The sequence below is a fragment of the Sinohyriopsis cumingii genome, chromosome 15 (genome assembly GCF_028554795.1).
Source record: "Sinohyriopsis cumingii isolate HCF-2022 chromosome 15, ASM2855479v2, whole genome shotgun sequence".
In the NCBI taxonomy this organism is placed as follows: Eukaryota; Metazoa; Mollusca; class Bivalvia; order Unionida; family Unionidae; genus Sinohyriopsis; species Sinohyriopsis cumingii.
In genome coordinates this window covers 121373229-121400698 of record NC_142975.1, presented here as the reverse complement: position 1 = coordinate 121400698, position 27470 = coordinate 121373229, and the positions used below count along the sequence as shown (strand labels likewise).

Genomic DNA, 27470 nt, shown 5'->3' with positions numbered 1-27470 from the left:
GCTTGAGTATATTATCAGACAAAAGCATGGATATGTCAGTGTCAACTGGAAGCTTGAGTGGATTAACAGAAAAAAAGATACACATGTCAGTATGAACTGGAAGCTGGAGTAGATTATCAGATAAAAGCAACCATATGTCAGTATGAACTGGAAGCTTGAGTAGATTATGAGACACAAACATGCATGTGTCAGTGTGAACTGGAAGCTTGAGCAGATTATCAGCCAAAAGCATGCATGTGTCAGTATGAACAGGAAGCTTGAGTAGATTAACAGACAAAAGCAAGCATATGTCAGTATGAACTGGAAGCATGAGTAGATTATCAGATAAAAACATGCCTATGTCCGTATGAACTGAAAGCTTGAGTAGAATATCAGCCAAAAGCATGCATATGTCAGAATGAAGTGGAAGCTTGAGTAGATTATCAGCCAAAAGCATGCATATGTCAGTATGAACTGGAAGCTTGAGTAGATTACACTGGTCAACAGTGAAATCATTACTGACTTGAAAAGGCCCTAATCTGTAGTATTTTGGTGTGCCGAACACGAATATAACCGTGAAAAATTTGTATTGGCTCTCGTTTTGAAGATATTCATATACCTCATTTTCTATGTTTCACTGTGTAAATTTCTCCAGTAGGACTGCAGCAACATCCGGAATAATGATGTAACATTGCATAATACCATCATGCTCACATCATCCACAGTTGATTGCATCATTTTCTGATGCAATGCAATACTAATGCCATGCGGCTGCTGAAGTAAGTTGACGTCAGCAGTGTACTATACATGTGTAGGCCTATTATACTAATGCCAGGCGGCTGCTGAAGCTGACGTAAGCAGTGTACTATATAAAGCCCAATCAGATAGGTTCAGCATTTAAAATATTTTAGACGTTGTGCGAGACAGTTCAAGCTACTGTTACATAAAACTTATTATTTTATCCATTTACGTACAATAAAGAACAGTAATGCCTCGAAAGTGTGTTAATACCGCGGACAATTTTTGCTATATTTGTGGGGAAGTGACATTTGCCAACCAGAAGAAAAGTATCAATTCTCAAGTGAAGAAGGCATATCATCTTTACTTCGGATGCAAGGTTGGTGACCAAGACAAGCCTTGGGCTCCGCATATATGCTGTGCTACATGTACAACACAGCTTTCACAGTGGTTGAATTGCAAAAGGTCATCAATGCCGTTTGCAGTCCCAATGGTGTGGAGAGAGCCAAGCAACCACCTAAATGACTGTTACTTCTGCTTGGTTCCTCCTCTTTCCGGCGGAATAACGAAGCGAAAGAAGTCGAGAATAGTCTACCCAAACATTCCGTCTGCATTGAGACCAGTTCCACATGGTGAGGGACTTCCTATTCCAGAACCTCCAGCAGAATATTCTCTTGATTCATCTGACGAAGACAAAGGTGAGTCGACCTGTTCTTCTCCTGGTCCATCAGCATGCAGTGATCCAGATTTTCACTGTGGTGCATCATCAACCCCACACAGAATAACACAGGAAGAACTAAATGACCTGATTCGTGATTTGGACTTATCAAAGAACAAGGCAGAATTGCTAGGATCAAGACTCCAACAATGGAATCTTCTAGAAGAAGATGTCACAATTACTGCATATCGAAAGCGCCACCAGCAATTGGAGCCTTTCTTCAGAAAGGAAAGTAATCTGATATTCTGTTCCGATATTGAGGGCCTCATGAATGCTTTAAAAATCACTCATGACCCACAAGAATGGAGACTATTTGTGGACTCTTCGAAACTGAGTCTCAAGGCTGTGCTTTTGCACAATGGAAACATTCTTCCATCTATTCCAGTAGCGTATGCTGTCCACATGAAAGAGACATACGATAACTTAAGGCAGCTACTGAATTCCATTGAGTATAACAAGTACAGCTGGCACCTCTGTGGTGATTTGAAGGTAGTTGCCCTTTTAATGGGACTGCAGCAAGGATATACAAAATACATGTGTTTCTTATGCGAGTGGGATAGCCGAGCAAGGGAAATGCACTACATGAGGAAGGAATGGACTCACAGGCAGAATGTAGCCATTGGAGAGAAGAATATCCAACACCCAGCTCTGGTTGAGGCTCAGAAAATCTTGCTACCACCCCTTCACATCAAACTAGGTTTGATGAAGAACTTCGTGAAAGCCATTGACTGGACTTTGCCAGCATTCCGATACCTGCATGAAAAATTCCCTCGACTCAGCGAAGCAAAGATTAAAGAGGGAGTTTTTGTGGGTCCTCAGATTCGAGAGCTTTTCAAAGATGACCGGTTCAACAACTTGCTGGAAGGTGACGCGAAACAAGCATGGAATGCTTTTCGCCTAGTTTCTACAAACTTCCTCGGAAATGTTAGGGCAGAAAACTATAAGGAACTAGTAGAAGACATGTTGATGAAGTATAAGAAACTTGGCTGCAATATGTCTCTAAAGATTCACTTCCTTCATTCCCATTTGGATTTCTTTCCTAGCAACTGTGGTATTGTTAGTGATGAACACGGCGAACGTTTTCATCAAGATAACGCAACAATGGAACAAAGATACCAGGGAAAATGGTCCACTACAATGCTGGCTGACTACTGCTGGATACTCCTCAGAGATGCTCCCGAACAGCTGTACAAGAGACAGGCGAAGAAATCTAAGATGTAGTCAATGACTTGCTTTTTATAGGTAGGCTATTACAGTTGACCTTTTACTATTGGAATGCATTTCGTTATGTAAACATTAATTTCTTGCAGATTACAAAAAAAACTAGAGCCAATTTTGCAATTTGACTGTCATATTCGTGTTCAGCACATAAAAATTGATAAGAATTGACTAATTTTATTTCAGTAACATGACTTTTGTAAAAATTTGTTGTCCAGTGTTATCAGAAAATAGCTTGCATATGTCAGTGTGAACTGGAAGCTTGAGTAGATTATCAGACGTATGCATGCATATGTCAGTATGAACTGGAAGCTTGAGCAGATCATCAGCCAAAAGCATGCAAATGTCAGTATGAAATGGAAGCTTGAGTAGATCATCAGCCAAAAGCATGGATATGTCAGTATGAATTGGAAGCTTGAGTAGATTATCAGACACAAGCATGCATATGTCAGTGTGAACTGGAAGCTGCAGTAGATTATCAGATAAAAGCATGCATATGTCAGTATGAACTGGAAGCTTGAGTAGATTATCAGACACAAGCATGCATGTGTCAGTATGAACTGGAAGCTTGAGTAAATTATCAGCCAAAAGCATGCATGTGTCAGTATGAACAGGAAGCTTGAGTAGATTAACAGACAAAAGCAAGCATATGTCAGTATGAACTGGAAACCTGAGTAGATTATCAGATAAAAACATGCCTATGTCCGTATGAACTGAAAGCTTGAGTAGATTATCAGCCAAAAGCAAGCATATGTCAGAATGAACTGGAAGCTTGAGTAGATTATCAGCCAAAAGCATGAATATGTAAGTGTGAACTGGAAGCTTGAGGAGATTATCAGCCAAAAGCATGCATATGTCAGAATGAACTGGAAGCTTGAGTAGATTATCAGCCAAAAGCATGCAGATGTCAGTGTGAACTGGAAGCTTGAGTAGATTATCAGACATAAGCATGCATGTGTCAGTATGAACTGGAAGCTTGAGTAGATTATCAGCCAAAAGCATGCATATGTCAGTATGAACTGGAAGCTTGAGTAGATTATCAGCCAAAAGCATGCATATGTCAGTATGAACTGGAAGCTTGAGTAGATTATCAGCCAAAAGCATGTATATGTCAGTATGAACTGGAATCTTGAGTAGATCATCAGCCAAAAGCATGAATATGTCAGTGTGAACTGGAAGCTTGAGTACATCAACAGACGAAAGCATGCATATATCAGTGTGAACTGGAAGTTTGTGTAGATTAACAGATAAATTCATGCATATGTCAGTATGAACTGGAAGCTTGAGTAGATTAGCAGCCAATAGCATGCATATGTGAGTATGAATTGGAATCTTGAGTAGAATATCAGACGTATGTATGCATATGTCAGTATGAACTGGAAGCTTGAGTAGATTATCAGACAAAAGCATACATATGTCAGTATGAACTGGAAGCTTGAGTAGATTATCACCCAAAAGCATGCATATGTCAGTATGAACTTGAAGCTTGAGTAGATTATCAGAAAAAAGCTTGCACATGTCAGTGTGAACTGGAAGCTTGAGTAGATTATCAGACGTATGCATGCATATGACAGTATGAACTGGAAGCTTGAATAGATAATCAGCCAAAAGCATGCAAATGTCAGTATGAAATGGAAGCTTGAGTAGATCATCAGCCAAAAGCATGGATATGTCAGTATGAACTGGAGGCTTGAGTAGATTATCAGACACAAGCATGCATCTGTCAGTGTGAACTGGAAGCTTGAGTTGATCATAAGCCAAAAGCAAGTATATGTCAGTATCAACTGGAAGCTTGAGTAGATCATCAGCCAAAAGCATGGATATGTCAGTATGAACTGGAAGCTTGAATAGATTATCAGCCAAAGGCATGCATATGTCAGTATGAACTGGAAGCTTGAGTTGATCATAAGCCAAAAGCATGTATATGTCAGTATGAACAGGAAGCTTGAGTAGATTATCAGCCAAAAGCATGAATATGTCAGTGTGAACTGGAAGCTTGAGTAGATTATCAGCCAAAAGCATGCATATCTCAATATGAACTGGAGTCATGAGTAGATTATCAGCCAAAAGCATGCATATGTCAGTATGAACTGGAAGCTTGAGTAGATTATCAGTCAAAAGCATGAATACGTCAGTGTGAACTGGAAGCTTGAGTAGATTATCAGCCAAAAGCATGCATATGTCAGTATGAACTGGAAGCTTGAGTAGATTATCAGCCAGAAGCATGCATACGTCAGTATGACTTGGAAGCTTGAATAGATTATCAGCCAAAAGCATGCATATGTCAGTATGAACTGGAAGCTTGAGTAGATTATCAGAAAAAAGCTTGCATATGTCAGTGTGAAGTGGAAGCTTGAGTAGATTATCAGACGTATGCATGCATATGTAAGTATGAACTGGAAGCTTGAGTAGATCATCAGCCAAAAGCATGGATATGTCAGTATGAACTGGAAGCTTGAGTTGATTATCAGACAGAAGCATGCATATGACAGTGTGAACTGGAAGCTTGAGTTGATCATAAGCCAAAAGCATGTATATGTCAGTATCAACTGGAAGCTTGAGTAGATTAACAGAAAAAATGATGCATATGTCCGTATGAACTGAAAGCTTGAGTAGATTATCATCCAAAAGCATGCATATGTCAGAATGAACTGGAAGCTTGAGTTGATTATCAGCCAAAAGCATGAATATGTCAGTGTGAACTGGAAGCTTGAGTAGATTATCAGCCAAAAGCATGCATATGTCAGAATGAACTGGAAGCTTGAGTAGATTATCAGCCAAAAGCATGCATATATCAGTGTGAACTGAAAGCTTGAGTAGATTATCAGCCAAAGACATGCAGAAGTCAGTGTGAATTGGACGCTTGAGTAGATTATCAGACATAAGCATGCATGTGTCAGTATGAACTGGAAGCTTGAGTAGATTATCAGCCAAAAGCATGCATATGTCAGTATGAACAGGAATCTTGAGTAGATTGTCAGCCAAAAGCATGTATATGTCAGTATGAACTGGAAGCCTGAGTAGATCATCAGCCAAAAGCATGAATATGTCAATGTGAACTGGAAGCTTGAGTACATCAACAGACAAAAGCATGCATATATCAGTGTGAACTGGAAGCTTGAGTAGATTAACAGAGAAATTCATGCATATGTCAGTATGAACTGGAAGCTTGAGTAGATTAGCAGCCAATAGCATGCATATGTGAGTATGAATTGGAATCTTGAGTAGATTATCAGACGTATGTATGCATATGTCAGTATGAACTGGAAGCTTGAGTAGATTATCAGCCAAAAGCATACATATGTCAGTATGAACTGGAAGCTTGAGTAGATTATCAGCCAAAAGCATGCATATGTCAGTATGACTTAGAAGCTTGAGAAGATTATCAACCAAAAGCATGCATATGTCAGTATGAACTGGAAGCTTGAGTAGATTATCAGAAAAAAGCTTGCATATGTCAGTGTGAACTGGAAGCTTGAGTAGATCATCAGCCAAAAGCATGCAAATGTCAGTATGAACTGGAAGCTTGAGTAGATCATCAGCCAAAGTCATGGATATGTCTTTTGAACTAGAATCTTGAGTAGATTATCAGACACAAGCATGCATATGTCAGTGTGAACTGGAAGCTTGAGTAGATTATCACACGTATGGATGCATATGTCAGTATGAACTTGAAGCTTGAGTAGATCATCAGCCAAAAGCATGCAAATGTCACTATGAACTGGAAGCTTGAGTAGATCACCAGCCAAAGGCATGGATATGTCTTTTGAACTAGAATCTTGAGTAGATTATCAGACACAAGCATGCATATGTCAGTGTGAACTGGAAGCTTGAGTTGATTATAAGCCAAAAGCATGTATATGTCAGTATGAACTGGAAGCATGAGTAGATCATCAGCCAAAAGTATGGATATCAGTATGAACTGGAAGCTTGAGTAGATTATCAGCCAAAAGCAAGCATATGTCAGTATGAACTGGAAGCTTGAGTTGATCATAAGCCAAAGGCATGTATATGTCAGTATGAACTGGAAGCTTGAGTAGATTATCAGACCTAAGCATGCATGTGTCAATATGAACTATAAGCTTGAGTAGATTATCAGCCAAAAGCATGCATATATCAGTATGAACTGGAAGCTTGAGTAGATTATCAGACAAAAGCATGCATATGTCAGTATGAACAGGAAGCTTGAGTAGATTATCAGCCAAAAGCATGCATATGTGAGTATGAACTGGAAGCTTGAGTAAATTAACAGCCAAAAGCATCCATATGTCAGTATGAACTGGAAGCTTGAGTAGATTATCAGCCAAAAGCATGAATACGTCAGTGTGAACTGGAAGCTTGAGTAGATTATCAGCCAAAGGCATGCATATGTCAGTGTGAACTGGAAGCTTGAGTAGATCATCAGCCAAAAGCATGCAAATGTCTTTATGAACTGGAAGCTTGAGTTGATTATCAGACACAAGCATGCATATGTCAGTGTGAACTGGAAGGTCGAGTAGATTATCAGCCAAAAGCATGAATATGTAAGTGTGAACTGGAAGCTTGAGTAGATTATCAGCCAAAAGTATGGATATGTCAGTATGAACTGGAAGCTTGAGTTGATGATGAGCCAAAAGCATGCATATGTCAGTATGAACTGGAAGCTTGAGTAGATTATCAGACCTAAGCATGCATATGTCTGTATGAACTGGAAGCTTGAGTAGTTTATCAAACAAAAGCATGTATATGTCAGTGTGAACTGGAAGCTTGAGTAGATTATCAGACAAAAGCATGCATATGTCAGTGTGAACTGGAAGCTTGAGTAGATTATCAGCCAAAAGCATGAATACTTCAGTGTGAACTGGAAGCTTGAGTAGATCATCAGCCAAAAGCATGCATATGTCAGTATGAACTGGAAGGTTGAGTAGATTATCAGCCAAAAGCATGCACATATCAGTATGAACTGGAAGCTTCCGTGGATTATCAGCCAAAAGCATGAATACGTCAGTGTGAACTGGAAGCTTGAGCAGATCATCAGCCAAAAGCATGCATCTGTCAGTATGAACATGAAGCTTGAGTAGATTATCAGCCAAAAGCATGCATATGTCAGTATGAACTGGAATCTTGAGTAGATCATCAGCCAAGAGCATGCATAAGTCAGTATCAGCTGGAAGCTTGAGTAGATTATCAGCCGAAGGCATGTATATGTCAGTATGAACTGGAAGCTTGAGTAGATTATCAGCCAAAAGCATGAATACGTCAGTGTGAACTGGAAGCTTGAGTAGATTATCAGCCAAAAGCATGCATATGTCAGTATGAACTGGAAGCTGGAGTAGATTATCAGCTAAAAGCATGCATATGTTAGTATGAACAGGAAGCTTGAGTAGATTATCAGCCAAAAGCATGCATATGTCAGTATCAACTGGAAGCTTGAGTAGATTATTGTTCTGGAGGATTAAGAGGATATCATTGTATAGTTTACATTCAAAGAAACAGTGGTAGGCTTTCTAACTTAATCCCGAGTAACTAAGCAACGGATTTGTCAACTATTTTGTAAAAGACAAAAGGGCACTTCAGAATTTAAACTGTTTCTTGAAGGACATCTCTGGACCTCATTGTGGGCAACAGCTGATGGAATAATGCTATTTAAAAAGACCGGTGTCCTGTGATTGACCATTTTAAAAACGGTTGAAATCGGATGTCCATCAGCTTATGTACTGTTGAATTGTTCGCTAGAAACCCTGGCTGATAAGTAAGTTTGTTTTCCGTAAAAAAATGAAAGAAATGCGTAAATAAAATGTTTTCAAAAATCTTTCTCTCGCAACGAATAAACACCAATCTCCATTCTTGAAAATAGGTATTGCACTTACATTTTCCATATGGTAGCTAATCAAATTTGAAGAGCTAGTAAAGGGAAGTATAAGGGGTTTAATTATGGAATTTGAGACTCTCACGAGTAGTCCTTGACTGATAAGATCTGGCCCGGCTGCCTTAACAAGTGGCATTGACATGATAACGTCATATATCTCTTATTCTCTAATTTGTACATAGTCAAACGTTCTGTAAGTACAATACAGTTGTGAAGGTAGGACAAAGTCTTGTTATCAGTGGTTAGTGCTAAATAGAGCAGGGAGAGAACGCAATAACAAAGTAAGAGAACAATGAAGTGTGCAACAAAGTAAGGGAAGTAGCAAAAAAAAAAAAAAAAAAAAATACAAAACAAAGGAACTCCGTTCCCAGAGCACTACACTCCTGCATGTCATCAGTGATGGAGTCTGATGCAAAGTAGTCATTCAGATAGGTTGCTTTTACAAGATCCTCTAAATTCAATTGGTGTGAACCATTTACTTTTTATACAAGCTGAGCATAATCGAAAATTGTAATTTATTCCTTTATTCATAAATATAAAACTATTCTTGTATTGTTTCGATTTTGAAGAAGTAAAGTTTAAAGTTTCAATCTTCTATGGAGCTTTTTCTTTTTCTTTCTTTTTAACATTATTCACTTCATTTCTTAGTTATTCTGAATATATATATATATATATATATATATATATATATATATATATATATATATATATATTATATATATGTATATGTATATGTATATATATATATATATATATATATATATATATATATATATATATATATATATATATATATATATATATATATGTATATATATGTATGTATGCATATATATATATATATATATATATATATATATATATATATATATATATATATATATATATATATATATATATATATATATATATATATATATATATATATATATATATATTATAACATAGCATTTCAATTCGTCACTATAAATCTTCGTCACTATAAATCGACAAAGGTTGTGGTTTAGCGTTAATTTTCCTTTGTACCCCAAGCGAGGAAAACATGGTCGCCTAATGTTAAATTCCTGTTTAGTCCTATTGTGCGCAGGCACTTTTGACACATGATTCCCCCGTCATGCCCCACTACACTACTTAGGACATTGGAAGGGTTTCAGGTGTGTTCATGAACATATGTATAGACAACTGAGGTTAAGAAAGTACGATTAATTTGCTAAAAGAATGAACGAACAGTGGACATTACAAAATACACTGAACTGATACTCGTCTGGCTAAGGGGCGGAGGACAATATGCACAAATACACCATAAAAACAAAATAAAAGACGTAAAGAAGAGACTATATTTCATTAAAATGAACACGAACTTGATTTATTGAAGCATGAAGTGTAGTTGGTTTCTCTGAGAAAAAGTGCATTCAAAAAGTTCAGTTTTAAAGGAAAATAAGTGTTTCCGATAATGATATGATCTTTTTGACACTATTTCTATGTATACATGTCTCACCATATTTATATTACATCTACACCAATGGGTTTTTAGTTGATATGTGTTCAAAATTTTAAGTATTTAGACGTGTCCCTTTGAAAAATTGTCATGTCGAGAGGTGTGTTTGTTTCCAAAATTGATTGTTACAAATATAAAAAGTTATAAAAACGAACATTTAAAAAATAAAATGCCTACATTTAGTAAATGCAGACATAATGACAATAAAGATGTATGTATCAAAATCATATGTCATCATTCTGAAAGTACCAGGTCTGTTTCCAATAGCTGATTGCACTTGGTTTATTAATCGTACCGCCAACGAGTTTCATTTACATTCCTCTATCTATAGTGTACCGTCTGCACGTTTATAGTGTATGCAAATCACGTGACTCTGCGCTGCGGCTTAGTTACAACTTCATTAGCTGCTTGGATTGCAAACAAGACATAAGCTTGAATATAAACAACTAACAAAATAGCGGATACAGCAAGATTATTCTATAATAGGTAAGTGTATCAGCGTGGTATTATGATACTTTAGTTTTGAAAACATATCTGCTAACCCATTATTTTCCTTGTCTAGGTGTCGAATATAGGACATTGTTGTTGTTGCTGCTGCTGTTGTAGGGTTTGACGACATTTTTCAGCACAAGATGGGATATACATGTCGGCCAGTATCAGTGGTGGAGGAAGAACCCGGGAAAGAACGACCGACCCACGAGAAGCTACTGGCAAGCTATCTCATGTATTAAACCAGGGACGACATTGCAAATTTTTAACGGGGGGTGGGTGGGTTTCGAAACTTGATTGGGGGGAAACAAAATTTGAAGGGGTGGGGGGACAAAACTTGACGGGCTTGTTAATTTTCGTATATAAGCAACAGCAATTTTACCTTTTACTGCTCCCCCAATGACGTCCCTGGTACCCACATTGGCCGAGCAGGAGACTCAAACCCACGCAGACAGAGTTGAGACGGCAGTTTTCCGTAACGGTAAGCGCTTTAGATCACTCGGCCACTCGGCCCCCCCCCCCCCAAGTAGTACTTCGTACTATTCTGCGTAACGATGCGTAATTGCGATAAACGAAATCGTTTTCATAGGTCAATTCATTTCAAGAAAGTTTACCAGCTTTGAGTTTAGGAAGTTATATTTTTACAGTGTAGACAATACTCCATATTTCTGTTCTTAATGACCTGAATATGTGTCATCATAAAGGTTTGCCATCTGACCTTCAGGTTGTGACCCAGACTCGCTAACGTACGTCCCCCATTACTTAAAATCTACAGGGTGTTTAGTATTTATATATTAAAATTATACAAAGAGATATATACCGTAGAATTATACTCCATAATGCAATTTTCCAATTTTGCAAAAGTTGTCCCTAAATGCACCTGGTTGCCAACTTGTCAACTTTCATAATAAACTATTTCTTTACGATTGTGATCTTTGTTGATCATAGCTGAATACTACCTAACATATTAGTGGGTCATTTCTAAGTGAACGTATATACATAACTCCTGGAGGAATTATTCTTGTATTGTTTTTTTAACACAGTGTACGCAGACCTCCATAAGTATCGTAAAACGAATAATGAGTTGGTATAGAACGATTCACATGATCAGGTGTGAATCATTCGCTTTAAAGTAATTTTACTGCGTTATACGTTATTAACAAACAAACTTCATTATATGTTATTAACAAAACAATAAACAACCTTAACAACATTATGTTTGCCAAAAAAAGTCAAACAATCAGTTGTTCTCGGATAATAATACTAGCCTAAATGTGGCGGTTAATTTACGACAAGGACAGCCAATATGAAATCACAACGGGCACGTAGAAGAACAGCAATACCTATATGGCTGCTACGGTTACTGGCACGTGTAGTAGTTTCAAAGCATGTAATGTTTATCGAAATGAAAATAAATTTGACAGATACCCACGTTCCACTAAAATACAACCAGGATTCGACGTCGTCGCTGCCAAAAATATACAGTGTATGACAGGAATCAGAACACAATTAATTTTGCTATATATTCTCCATATTTGTTTCTCAGTCCTGAACTTTCCTTTGTGTCCAAATGATAATAAATCAAATCCCATTCTAAAGCACATTCAAAGATGAACTCATGGTGAAAGTTCTTGTCGTAGATTATCCGGCACTTTTATGAGAGGCACGACAATAAACACAGCACCGTACAATGGGTGTCAGATTTCACTACCGGATCATCATCAGAGGCTCATTACTCACTGTGCACTGTCGCCAAAATACAAACAGACAATCACACCATAATCTTCAAATTCTAAAGAATCAACAATTACTTTTCAATCAACAGCAAAATATGCCTAAATCTAACTCTTGCATCACCACCAAAAGAAGACAGGAAAAATGCTCTAAAATAGACTGGGAGTACATTCATGGGTATTGATCCGGAACTAATAATTGTGATCTGATTCCATCAGCTCTCCTCAGCACACAGATCAGTTAGGCCAGGACCTCCAACAAATAAATATTATGATAAATGAATCCATAACGCTACATGCCAGAGATATTCTGATGCCTTCAAATCGACACCGAGTCCTTCACAGAGTAATTATATGACATCCGTGAGAAATGATGACAAACAGAAAAGGCTTCTCTCCTCAACAAAATACGAATGAAATTAGTGCACAGGAGCTTAGTAACTTTGTCCAAGGTATCATATGGTATGCGAAACATAAATACAAAGGACCATAATAAATTGAGAATGGAAAAAAAATCACAACCGTTCTTGTAATGGAAACTTCTTATAAAGTAAACAAAAGCCAATACAAAAAGATAGTCATAACTTGTTAGGATTATATTATCTCATTAAAATAGAAACAAATTATCAATGGTTTTCCAATTACGAATAAATAACAAAGAAGCAGAATCATCAAAGTTCTTTTATATATAAAAAACATCAATTTAATTCTCTAAGATATAAAATAAGAACTTAAAAGCAGACGTCTAAAAGACGAGGTCAGCGGGCCGCACGCGGACCGTGGAGTTATTTCCCGCGACCATCAACGACACCAGGAATTTTGTAGAATAATTAATAATGCAATCAGTTTTCTTTACAGTAAGCCAGTCTTGATAAAACTTTGATTGTTACATCGTTTACGTCTCGTTTCCAACATTCAACAAATGTCAGTGATGCAGCCCTCGGGCCAGTGTACTGGTCGTCACGTGGCCCATGTGGTTATTTGAGACTGAGACTACTGCTTAAGAGGAACATACCTTATTGTGAATTAAAACCAAATGATTAAATCTTATGTCACAAGTACAAAAGTGTAGAGTGTTTTGAGATAATTCCAGTATTGAATGTGCTATTGTGTCAGTAGTCTCGTATTTGCTGACGTGCCAACAATCTTGTTGTTACAACAATATTGAAATCTAATGGACATGGATTAAGTGAAAATACCGAACACAATGTGAATGAGTAAAAAATGTTTGTTTTTTTTAATAGTAGCTTTAACAATTTTCAGTCATATCGCTACGATATCTGCAGTGTAACAGTTTATAGTGATATCTAGCACTGGAACATCATGTCGAAGACATGTAGCATGATGTCCCACCCAGTCACATTATCGTGACACCAGGCCGACCTGTCCTAACACTAACATCTTAATGCTGAGCACTAAGCCTTAGGTATAAATCGGCCGGGTTCGAACATCAGATTCAGACTCTCTAACCACTAGACTACCGGTGCGGTCACAATGTTAAGAACATAAAGTTATAATAATGAAGAACGAGTCTCAAAATTCAACATACATATTAATGCAACATTTAAATGGAAAATATCATAATTAAAACAACAAACACGAATGCCATAAAAATGTATTGCCTTACACACAATAACACTAACACAAAACATGAAATTAGACCCTGCCATTCACGAAATGATATAATATTAACGTTGTCATACCTAGTTAATGCGTTCTGTATTCACCATGCCGTGATCACGTTATAAATGAAAGATAAGTGTGGTTCATGACGATGTTCGTTCATCGTTGTCGATGAGGACCATTCAGTGTCATCGATTCACTGAGAAGAGTCTGTTGCTGTGGGGACATAGATGTTCAAGCTGCTGACTGGGAGTTGCCGAACTGCTGTTCCTGGATTTGCGCAGATCACGTTTCTCATCTGCGTCCACCCTACTTTCTGCTCAAAGGCTATCGCACTGGCACTGACTGGACTGCGCCAAGCAGATCAGTTAGCAGCGACATTCTCCCAGCTGTCAGGATCAATGCCTAAGTTCTTCAGCGAGGCCTTGAGGGTGTCCTTGTACCTCTTTTTTGACCACCGTGAGATCTCTTGCCTTACTGTAGCTCTCCGTTGAAGACTGTCTTAGGTATGCGTTCTACCGGAATGCGAACATAATGGCCAGCCCATCGGAGTTGTGCCTTGCATAGCATGGTGTGGATGCTTGTATTGCCGGCTTGAGTGAGCACCTCTGTGTTCGGTACCTTGTCCTGCCATCTGATTTTCAGTAGTTTTCTTAGTGAGTCATATGGAACTGGCTCAGTTATTTATCATTGCGGCTATGCAAAGTCCAGATCTCACAAACATTGAAGAGGGTGGCGAGAACAACAACTGTGTATACTTTGTGTTTGGTGACAAGCTTGATGCCTCTCCTATCCCAGACATTTGAGCGGAGTCTGCCAATTGATACGCTGGCTTTGGCAATCCTGGTGTTGACTTCATCGTCTATGTGGACTGCTTGTGAGACGGTGCTCCCGACGTATGTGAACCTGTCTACATTTTGTAGCTTTTAGCCATTGACAGTGATGGGTGGTTTCGGGTAATCTTCTCCAGGAGCTGGCTGATGCAGACCTCGGTTTTGCTGGTAGAGATGCTGAGTCCAAAGTTGGTGCACGCTGTGGTTAAAAGATCCATGTGCATGCCTGCCTCAATGCTTGAGTTGGGGCACAGTCGAGGGCACATATAATCATGTGTGATTCATGTAAGCATATACATTGACAACATTCTAAATTCACAGTTCAAGATTTTAAATGCAAATTTCAAACTTCACATCCTTTGAACGAACTCCTACGTCCGAATTCCGGTTACTTCGCAGCGTTGTTTCGTTGCCAAGCTATTTGCTTTGCTGCTTAATATGTAGCCATGTTGCCCTGTTGCTATCCATGTTGCTTCGTTTCTATATATGAGGCAATGCGGCCATTCATGTTGCCATTTTGCAAGATCAAAATTATATATAGAATAGGAGACAACACTGTCTTTTTAATACTGCCTTTAAGGTGGCCTCAGCATGTTTTGCTAAAAGGATTAAAAATATTACCTTATTTAGTTACCGATGATCAAGCTGGTTTTATGACTGGTAGATCTATTTGTGAAAATACAAGAGTAGTGTACGATGTAATATTTTACAATGACAAACATAACGTACCAGGTATGCTACAACATATTGAATTCGAAAAGGCTTAACATTCTCTTGAATGGGAACTTTTATCTAAAGTACTATTTTTTTAAAACTTCCCTAATTCAATTATATAATGGGTTCAATCATTTTATCACAATATAAAATCGTGTGTAACTGTTTATGTGTATATATCATCTTGGTTTTATATATAGAGAGGATACCGAGAAGGCGATCCCCTTTCACCTATTTTCCTTTTACTTTGTGCAAATATACTGTCATTTGTGTATAGTGTATACATTATGGTGGACAGATGATAACTTCCCAATATTAGGCATTATCTTCTTCCCAGATTTAAGTCACATGATAAATATTAATTATAATAGGAAATTAAATGACATCAAAATACTATTGACTCACTAGTCGAAGAGAATACTTACTCCCTATGGGAAAATTATTATGATAAAACCACTTGCTTTATAAAAATTAAATCATCCTGAATAGTTCATTGAAAAATTAAATAGTTAAATCTACAAGTATCTGTGACAAATGTCAGTTGACAAGATCAAAAGAAAAGTAATAAATACAGGTTATTAAGAGGGTTGACTTTGCAATGATTGATTTAAAAAGTTTCATGTGCTTTATAAACATTCTAAAAACATTCTGGTTCGGAAGAATACTTACCAAAAGTACAAAATGGAACAAACTAATGTGTCACTGTTTTAATCTTTTGTAGGAATTTAACACGTTTTGTATCAATTATACAGAAATGAAGATATAAAATGTTGATAATATACTTTAGAAGGATGCTTTTATTTCTTATATCGAATACTCTAAAAAGTTTATTCCAAAGACTTTTCGGATTTTTACACTGAAGCTCTAATGTATAATGAAAATATTAAGGTCGGAGGGTCCTTATTTTTGTAGCAAAAGTATTTTAGGAAGGTCTACGCAACTTATTCTACCAAACCAGATGGATTGGACAATGTATTTTGCCTTAACATTCAAAATTACAAAATATTATGGTCTATTTGGTTTCATAATAAATTACTGCATATAGTTGCAACCACACTTTTCTAGAAACAATTGGAATAGTAAATAATTGTTCATTTTGTATGGATTCACACAAAATATTCATCTCTTTGGGGACAGTACAACTATAAAACAGTTTTGGAATGATTTAAGCATGTGGATTAAAAACAACATCAGTTTCCTGCATACCTTTGTCGATTACAAGAATATATGTCAGTATGCTGGAAGCAGACAATTTAATCTAATGTCATATTGCTGATATCTAATAAATAATATATAATATGCGCCATGAAAGGAAACCTCCATCGCAACCTTTTTCTTTTAAAAAAGATACTACATTTGTGAGATGGAATTAGACAAAAGAAACAACCAGCTGGAATGATTTGAAACTGAATGGCACAGATGTATTATCTAAGTAGTATAACACAGTCTGTTTCTGTCTATTGTTTGAAATCTTTAAGATATGTGTATGACAATCAGTCTATGCATCTACAATCTTGAACTATATCTTGGTTATACATTTGTACATATCTTCTGAAACTAGTTTTATAAGATTTCTATTTATACATATGATATAGCCCTGTTTCTTAATCTTGTCTGCTTCACACTTTTTTTTCTTTTCTTTCGTACATCGTATCGTGTTTTCTTTCTTCAAGCTATCCTTGTTTCTTCTTTTACATTGTCCCCTTTTAATAGCTCAAAATCTAGCTGTTTGAAGCCATTTTACAGGAGACAAGACATATGTAGAAAAAGTGTTATGAAATGTTTTTTGATCATTGCCTAAGAAAAGGTGTCAATCCTAACGATGTTGATAAGTCTACATTCTTGGGGAGACTGAACGAGAGGTAACGGGAGCGATTAACCCTTATTTTTCTTGGTATGCATCAGTGCTTTAATCATGCCCATTCATGGGATCGCATCTTTGCTGATGACTGCCCCTTAAAACCTGTAAGAAGGAAAGACAGAGCTTTCTGTTTCTGGATGAACGAATTCTAGTTTTTATAGTATATATATATATATATATATATATATATATATATATATATATATATATATATATATATATATATATATATATATATATATATATAATACTACATTCTAGAGATGCATATATACAGCCTTTGTATTTCAAATACACGTAATACATATAATATTACACTTTTCCTTCTAACTTACCAACTTCAAACATTTGTATACTTTCAAATTTTAGAATACAATACAGATAATTAGATCTTGACTGTATTCCTGATAGACAAAGAATATACAATTCAAAAGTTGCAATATAATGCAACAATCGTTTTGAAGAAATGTAATTTACTAAAATTAAAAGTAGAATACTAATTTGTAATAGGTTACTAAGACGTTATTCTCTATTATTTAAATAATATTTTATTTCCACATTAAATCTAAACATGAAGTTGGAAGGGAATTCGCCTTTTCCAATAATACGTACCATAAATACCAATGTATATAAATTACTTGAAACAATTAATCATTCGATTACAATATAAAATATGAAACGCGTGAATCATCTAGCTTATTTATCCATTAGGAATTTAGGAACTTGCCTGTTCAGCAGCTTCCCACCAAACCACTGACCTTTGGATTCAAGAGAAATGTATTTGATGGGTTTTTGCACTTGCTCGTAAAGCGTAATCTTTATTAAAATAGTATGCAGTTGTAGTACAGAAATATATGAAATTAATCTCAGTACATTTAGTGGAAAATTACTTTCAGTATAATTTAATGAAAATAAACTTTGAATACAATATGTAGAAAATTTCAATCTTATTACTTTTACTAAAAGGTTCTGTCCCAATAATACCCACTTGGTCATTTGAGCCGAGTGCTCGAGGCTGGATAGAGGAAAAATTACATTCATAAAATAAGGTAAAAGGTGAACGATAAAAAATACAATGATAATAACATTGTTAAGATAGTCATTAAAATTCAGAAATGCCATGAATAAAACCCAAACATTTCGAGACATTCAGTATAGCTGGAAAAAATAATACAACGATCAAAATGTTTTAAGATATATAATAAAATTCTACGTAATCCAATTCAACGAATAGTCTTGTCAAATAATTATAACACAAATATCAGGATGCAGTTCTTGTTATCTTTAGTTTTCTTTTTGTATGTTCGTTTACTCTATGTTTATGTTGATATAACATCAGCAGAACATATTTACGGGTGACTACGGTTATTATTTTGCTTCAGCATGTGTGGTGATATGAATTCTCATTCTTCAGAACAGAATTGGTAAGCCGATATTGAGTTTATCTACATATTGCCTACATAATATCAACACAGAAATACCAGTAACATCGAAGTAAAAATGTTTATGAAGAAAATGGCATTATAATTTAGTATGAGTCAAAAGTAAGGAAAGTAAATATTTTAATGTTGGACTAGTCATACTCTAATAACCACGACTCTGTTCACTTGTAATGAAACCTTGACCTGTGCGTGTATGAAATAGAAATCGTATTTAAACTAACCCAAGAGCATTACGTGAAATACCATTATCATGGTGCAACCGTGAAATGGGCGTGTATTACTGACGTTACCTATGACTTATGAAAGAGAAGGTATCGCCGTATTCATTTCAAACACATATGACTCAGAAGTTGGTCGTATGTTGGCCAGTAGATGTTGATGTCTTATGAGAGCCAGGAAACATTCAGAAATCTCGGTGTTGAGCAATTACTCCGACACTCTGACTATCTTATCATTTCGGCATACATATATAATGGACAACACGACAACATTGATGGATGTTGCCAAACCAGGGAAGGAAGCACCTCCTCTGACTTGTTTGAAGGCATTAGAGCCGTTTCTATGGCGTTATCGCCGAGACACAGTACCATAAGGTACATGTTCATATGACTCATATGAAACACGCGAGAGAAAAACCTCATTGAAATTATCGAACCCCATTGGGCTGACAAAATAAAACAGCATCTGCGTCAATATGTTTGAGACAACTATGCTGAAATTACAATTCTAAGATAAGTAAATAAGGTAAGACTTTGTTAAAGGTAGCGAAACATACATATGCTGGTTTCAAACATCAGTAAGAACAATTTTGATGAAATGTTCAGTCTATGGAATGCTAATTAAAGTCAGTAAGTTCATTCACACTCTCTGTAGTATAAACCTTAGCAACTGCAATGAATGTTACTGTAGTTGGTATATACAAAGTTATTGTTACTAAATATAACAAACAACAGAAATTAGAATAGTTTTTTATTACAAATTTTGAAATTGACGCACTGTTTAATTTTGTATTTCAAGAAATAAAATAAGGTATAACAAAACTTACCTGTGTGAAAATTACCACAATCCAGAAATATTCATCCTATGAAACGAATTGTATATTAAATAATAAACAATACACGTATTGTCTGTAATACTGAAAGAGTTTAGAATGTATAAAGTTCAAGTCGCTATCACTGGAAAGTAAACTGTCAATGCGGCTGTCGTTCACTTTGGGCCTGGAGGAGATGTCGCTGTTAGACCCGTGGAAATCTCTGTTTATGGAATTGATAGATGTATTTTCAGCCTGGGTTACAGGTAGCTCGAATTCAGGACTTGGCTAGGTACTGTATGCATTTGACATATCAGTGATTTAAGTGTTACTGCAAGAAGAATTCTCACCGGCAGTGTATACGCTTTATGCAGGAAATTCTCTCAGATGTAATTGTATTCGTTCTCGTTGTGATATTCCTGATGCTGATGTTTCAGAACAGACCTTTCTTGTGGGGGAAAAGTACGAAAGTCAGAGAAGAGTTGTTTTGTCTTTATGGAGTGGCAACTTTATTCACGATATATTCGTCCACCAATTATTATGAAATGCGGTACTTCTTATGAGGAAATGTTTTTCTCATAACCTAAGAACAGGTGTCAGTCCTAACGGTGTAGCTAAGTCTACATTCTTAGAGAGACTGAACGAGAGTTAACGGGAGCGATTGAACTCTTATTTTTCTTGGTATGCATCCGTGCTTTAATCGTGCCTGATCACGGGATCGCATCTTTGCTGACGACTGCCTCTTATACGTGTAAGGAAAGACAGAGCCTTCTGATTCTCGATGGAAGAATTTTATTAAACTTATATATATATATATATATATATATATATATATATATATATATATATATATATATATATATATATATATAATAAACAACACCAACACGTAGAATGTGTGACCGGTTTCGCTTTAATGCTTCATCAGACTTAGTCTATGTGTTGGTGTTGTTTATTTTATAATTTATCAAGAAAACCTTGACAACACCATGGCATCAACATATGATCCACGAATTAGCAATAGAACGACTTATTTAAAAACGACAATGGAAAAATTAGCGGAGAGACAGATGAAAAATGGATTACACGCACACTTTCTTGAAAATTGTCTGGAAGACAATCTTGTGCGAAAGGAATTGCGTTTGAAATTAAAAGTTCAAATTGGGAATGATACAGCATCAAAGAAGTTCCAAGAATCTATTGACTCCCTTTTGGAAAAGGTCTCTTTGGAAATATGTGAGAGACTAAAAGAAGAACATCAGAGGAGAGTGATCAAGATAGGCAAGGAACTAGAAGAACATAGGGATGAACTAAAAACTTTGATAAAAGGAAATACAGGCATTTTTGATGAAGAACTTTTAAAAAAAACTGAATCCAAAAAAGACGAACTTTTATCAAATCAACTTAAAAAGTTACAAATTTACAGAGAGAAAAAACAATTTTCCTGGACAATGAGAAACATCGGCATCGAAAATAACGAGAGGAAAATCAAAAAGAGATAATCAACAACCTACACAACAACCAAATAAATCAGCAGATGAAATTGACTTCATCAATGTAAAAAAGAAACGTGTAGTAACTAAAAATCACACACGGAATAACCAACAACCAAGACATGAAAAGGAAATGAAACAAGCATCACCAAGAGCAAGAATTACCTATCAACCAAATCACATTGAAAAAATAATAGATCCATTCGAAATAATTGCAAAAATGATCAAGCAAAAAACTTAACAGCCCCAGGCACACAAAAGGCGACCTATGCAGATGCAGTAAAAAATGGGGCGAAGAAAACTACACAAGAATCCAACAGAACCGTTATTGCAACAATACAAAGTCTAATGGAAACCCTCAAGGATCTGTTGAAAACTACAAAAACAGAAGAAAGAATAGGAGATTCATTAGAATACAAAACAAGAACAGATGGAGGAAAGAAAAGAAAAGAAAAAAGGAAATCGAAAGAGGAAAAGAAACTGTGTTAAACCTTTCTAAACGAATTCTAACTAATAGTGATTACATTCTTCTAGGTAAGGGATTATCATATTGTCCGAGAACCAAAGTGCATGATAATATTAATTTAGCAGAAACATTTTTCAAATACACAAGATCGTTAAAATTAAAAGAATTTTTCTCACAATCATGTACATCTTGACAATATGAAAATAGTTTTCATCTACAAAATAAGCCCTTTTACAATAAAAAAGAATCAACATTTACACCTTCTAGTGGACGAGATATTTATCTCGATTTTTATATTGAAGCAACTAAACAAGAAATTTTAAATAGCAGTCCTAAAAGAAAACATTTTACAAACATATCTAAAGAAGAACTAAATTCTTTACGTAGCTTATCGCAAGATGAAAGTATTATTATTAAAAAAGCGGATAAGTCTAGCACCATAGTAATAAAGAATAAGGAGGATTATATTAAAGAAGTAGAAAGACAATTAAATGAAGAAGAATATTACACAAAACTTTCCCATAATCCTTCTGAAGAAACGAAAGAAAAAAGAAGCCAATGAATTAATCAAATCTCTGTACACAATTGTTCCATATATGATGAACTAGATATCTTCCCAAATAAAATACGCACACCTCAGTTTTATATTTTACAAAAAATACATAAAACGGTTGATAAGTCACTACCTTTAGGATATCCAGGTAGACCCATTATTTCTACATACAACTCAATTACAAATAATATATCGCAATATATTGATCACATTTTACAACCACTAATGAAATCACTACCTTCATACGTCAAAGGTACTTTTGATTTCATTACCAAATTGAAATCTTTACCGAAACTAACTGAAAATTCATTCCTTGTTACACTTGATGTGGTTTCACTCAAAAAGAAAATACCACATAATGATGGTATCGAAACGTGTAAATATTATCTTGAAGAAAACGAATATACATATAAACTATCAAAAGAACATATTTGTGATTTGAAAAAACTTGTGCTCGAAAATAACATTTTTCAATTTGGTAATACAAACTATCTCCAAAAAATGGGAACAGCAATGGGTAGTCCTATGGCACCTGCTTATGCATCTTTATTTATGGGATAATTAGAAAATGATTTTCTAAATAAATGCCTCTTAAAACCGGATGTATGGTTAAGGCTTTTAGACGATATCTTTATGATTTGGAGTTATTCATTAGAAGACCTTTATTACTTTATAGACTATATATATATATATATATATATATATATATATATATATATATATATATATATATATATATATATATATATATATATATATATATATATATATATATATATATGTATATTCTAGAGAGACATGCATAAAGCCTTTGCATTTCAAATACACGAACATGTAAGATTACACTTTTCCTTCGAGCTTACCAACTTCTTAGATTTGTATAATTGCTGCCATTTAGAATATAATGCAGATAATTAGATCTCGACTAAATTCATAATAACCAAAGATTAAAAAATTAGTTGCGATATAATGGAATAGTCGTTTTGAAGAAATGTATTTTACTAAAATTAAAAAATAGGATACTAATTTGGAATAGGTAACGAAGACATTTTTCTTCATTACTTGAAGAAATTTTATTTCCAAATTAAATCTTAAATAAGACTGGTATCGAATTCGGATTTTCCAATAAAATATAACGTAAATACAAATGGATATACAATCTTTGAAACAATTAAATATTCCATTACAATATAAAATATGAAGAACTCACACAAATTTTGCAAAAATATAAAGTCTAGATTGAACATTACCGTGGTAAAAATATCAATATGAAAAAGTCCTTATAGTTTAAAGAAGGTTACGAACACAGACAATTCTTACCAGTAAGGAATGACATAGTCTTTTGATTTTCGATGAGAGATTTAATTTTGAGCAAGCTTGCTCTCAATTTAAACGTAGTACTTGTATTCGCTCATTTAGAATCAGAACAAGTTTCTCGTCATTTAAATTTGGTGGGAAACGCGTGAATCATTATGCTTACTCATCCATTAGCGAATTAGGAATTTACCTGTTCAGCAGCTTCCCACCAAATTTAAATTGCTGACCTTTGGATACAAGAGATATGTATTTTATATGTTTTTTTGCATTTGCTTGTAAAGTACAATCTTTATTAAAATAATATATATATATATATATATATATATATATATATATATATATATATATATATATATATATATATATATATATATATATATATATATATATATAATTAATCTCAATATAGTTTAATGGAAAATTACACTCAGTATAATTTAATGAAAAATTACTTTTAACACAATATGGAGAAAATTTGAATCTTAATACTTTAACTTATAAAAATATGTCTTAATAAAAGGATTTGTAAGGCAGTCCGTAGGATGTCACCCCCCCCACCCATGGCACGGGAAATATTAAAAAATCCTGATATTATCAACGAGCTGTACAGTTATAAGGCAGCATTAGCTTAATTTGTTGCTGAGAGCACTAGTGTATCCCATTTACAATATCTAATTCGTTCATGGCCGTGTCCATAGTGTAGAACATATACACATGCAACATTGATGCAAAAGTCATGAATTATGGGTCCGGTAAATACGATCCCATTCATGATTGTGTAATATTCTGATATAATCAATGCAGTTGATATTTATTAAGAAACAATGGCTCAGTAGCCTGTTCTAATATGTAATCTACGTTTTACAATATTAGTTGTTCAAGGCCTAAAACCACAGCTCCACAAGAACATTGATCCATAAGTCATGCATAAGGAATCTGTTAGAAACGACCTAGTATGGGATATAATTGTGTTACTATCACATCTACCTTGTATTTTCAAGTTATTCTGACTTGTGCTATATAATGCAATGTTAAAGTCTGTTTTCTAGTTACGGTATGTAACTTAACAGAACGATTATATTCGCGATAATGTTGTATGTATTAAGGAAGAGAAGGTGTTACGTCAAGTACTCTTAGATTCTTGTCAGATACAAACTCACTTCTGAACCTGATTATCGCCTTGCACAGTAGTCCAGATACTATAATTTGTATAAAATAATCAACTCAGTTTTATAGTACATAACGTCATTACGTGCTGTTTATACATGACCGTGCCATTTGTGGTATACGGATTCGGATATTATATTTTCAGCTGACTGATTGTGACTGATAGGTGATTAATTGAATGGTGACTGGTGAAAGCTGAGTGTAGTGCTGAAGGAGTGAAGGAGGGGCGGAGAGATAGCTATGCTGTTTCTCCGTATATGCACCGTATTGTAGGTGGTTTTTATTATAGCCGTGGTACTAATTTGGGTTGCGTTATACCCAATGTGCTGCTGTCGCGGGTTGACGTTGGCCCCGAAGAAGATAACGGCCAACACGTGGCGAAGAACCAAAGCTTCTAGACCAATGGGGTCTACAGAGAACAAGAGATTATACGGATCTTTAGGCAGACCAGGAGGGGCAGACATTTTACGGTGGCTTCTCGACCATTCGATAGAGCGTTGGGGCTGAACAGACCTTCCGGATTCGTGTTTGACTCCGCAAAATATATGTCCCTGTGTTTCATATCGTTTTTCACTATTGGAGTGTCATATTTCATTATCTGAGTGAACTATATCATTTTCGTGTGGAAATTGTCAATGTTTGCGTGAATCATTCTTTTATCTTCTATAGTTTGTGTGGAATTACTTTGAATCATTAGTTATTGTATCTTTTTACTATTTAAGATATTTTCTTGCATTTCAGTTCACATTTCATTTAAATCGCAAAACATTATCAGGTTCGTGCATATTTTGTTACATATCCAATTTTTGGATTTTGATGGCGAACGAATCAAACGGTCTTTTTCATTAAATCTTTTCATAAATAACATTGTATTATTGTCACCATCAACATTATTCTATTATAATCCGCACCAGACCCGGTTATTTTGTTTCACTTGCAATCATTTTCAAGTTATCGAAATCAGTTATGTTCCGTTTTACGAATATCACATGAACTTTGCATATGCTGTTCGTTTATTCGTTTCTATCTCTCAAATTTAATTCGTGTTAAACATAATTCTGGAGAAATTATGCCTGGAATATTTTATGTTTTAACTTCGACAGAAAAAAATTAAAGTGTTAAAGACCCTATACCTGTGAAGAACATTCATCCTCCTACCACTGGACATAATGGTAGAAGTTGTCTCCCTTCTCAACGCCCTGCTTTACGGGTTTATAGTGGTACTGCTGTGGAGGTTCATTCGGGCTTTGATTGAGTACAAGCGCGTGCTAGACGTAACCAGGAACATTCCAAAACTGAAGTGCCATCATCCATTATGGGGAGACATCATTATGGTGAGTTTTTAAACACATCCTGTTGGGTGGACTTAAAATTATTACCAATTAAATTTTTCAATCTTTCATGATGGATTATGAAGTTACAGATATGCTAATTTCAATATCACACTCGCTGAAGTTTTATTCAAGCACTAAAATTCTGCAAGGGATCAAAATTGTAACGTTGATTATACTGGTCATAATACAGATAATTTTCAATAAATCAAAGAAAAAATCGAACTAAAAAAAAATAATATGAAGAAAGGCAATCATGACTATTGCCATCAAATAGGATGGAAGAAGGTTGAAATAAAAATTTAATTCTGAAGAAAATATGTTTGATTTTATGTTTTCTTCCACTTAGTTTATTCCAATAGTTTAATTGATTCATTTTCTGACTTCAAAGCTGACTACCAATAGTATTTTTATTGCATGAGATTTCAAGGGGTTGGTCCGCTGAAGTTTTGTTTAATCTGTCATGTTTTGTTTTATGTCACTGACAATGATAATGAAATAGGTAATCAATAAATTGTATAAAAACATATATTTTAAACAGAAACAACAACAGCGGTGAAAATAACTGTCATTTATTTGCATTTTGCCAGATGAAAGATATGCGTGATTATCACAATTGGCTGATGGAGGACGTGCAGAGGACTGGGGTCAAATGGCACGTGCTGTGGGTGTTATTCGTTTATCCGGTCTACAGCGTAGCACACCCTGACACCATAAAGGCAATTTTGAAATCCTCCACCTCAAAGACCAAGGGGACTGGTGGCGCATACACAATTCTGGAGCCATGGCTGGGTAAGAATAACGTTCACACTCATACTGACTGTAGAATTTAGCGAAATTGCTATCCTTACTGTTCTCGTGATGCAACCCTAATCTCGCGTAGCTTGTATCGGGATGCTCGTGACAAGCACGTGGTAACCGGATTCAGCAATTTGCCATTCATGTAATTGACGTGCCACAGTTTAGATTAATGATGACTATTTCACGAAAATGAAGTATCAATCATTAATAATTATTTTTAAAAAATATTTGGTTAATTTATAACAAAAAACGTTAAGCGAATGGGTGAAAAAATGAAATGGAAACAAGAAAATCTTTGTCGACATTATTTGTCTTTTTGTTGGAGGAAGAACGCGAGAAGACCATGGGAAAAACCACCGACCCACGGGAGCTACTGGCAAGCTTTCTGGATTTCCAGCGTTAGTCTGTTCCAGGCTCAAATTCACGAGGGCAGATGCGTGATGTATGAGTGAGCTGTAAATGGTCAGCACCTTAGATCAGTCTCCCCACCCGAAAAAGTCTGAGTTTTAGAGTTGCATTGCTTGTCTTTTGCTCTGATGAGTCTCGCTAAAAATAAAGGAAAAATGGATTCTCTGGACTGTTATTTCCTTTTCTCAGTGTGAATCCCAGACTTAGTTC

General features: G+C 35.4%; 1 protein-coding gene across 2 annotated transcripts in view; it reads left to right on the top strand.

Moving 5' to 3' along the window:
- The first annotated feature begins 10364 nt into the window (after nt 1-10364).
- The window catches only part of LOC149782617 (ultra-long-chain fatty acid omega-hydroxylase-like), a 104007-nt gene continuing 86901 nt past the window's right edge, over nt 10365-27470 (top strand). The window contains exons 1-3 of one of the 2 annotated variants that reach the window (XM_089934101.1): nt 10365-10485; nt 25824-26054; nt 26642-26843. In XM_089934101.1, coding sequence (XP_089790227.1) covers nt 25890-26054; nt 26642-26843 — 367 coding nt within the window. In that variant the 5' untranslated portion in view covers nt 10365-10485; nt 25824-25889. Of the gene's footprint in view, nt 10486-10950; nt 10970-25823; nt 26055-26641; nt 26844-27470 lie in introns of those variants that run through there. The other variant, XM_089934102.1, reaches the window with a different exon arrangement.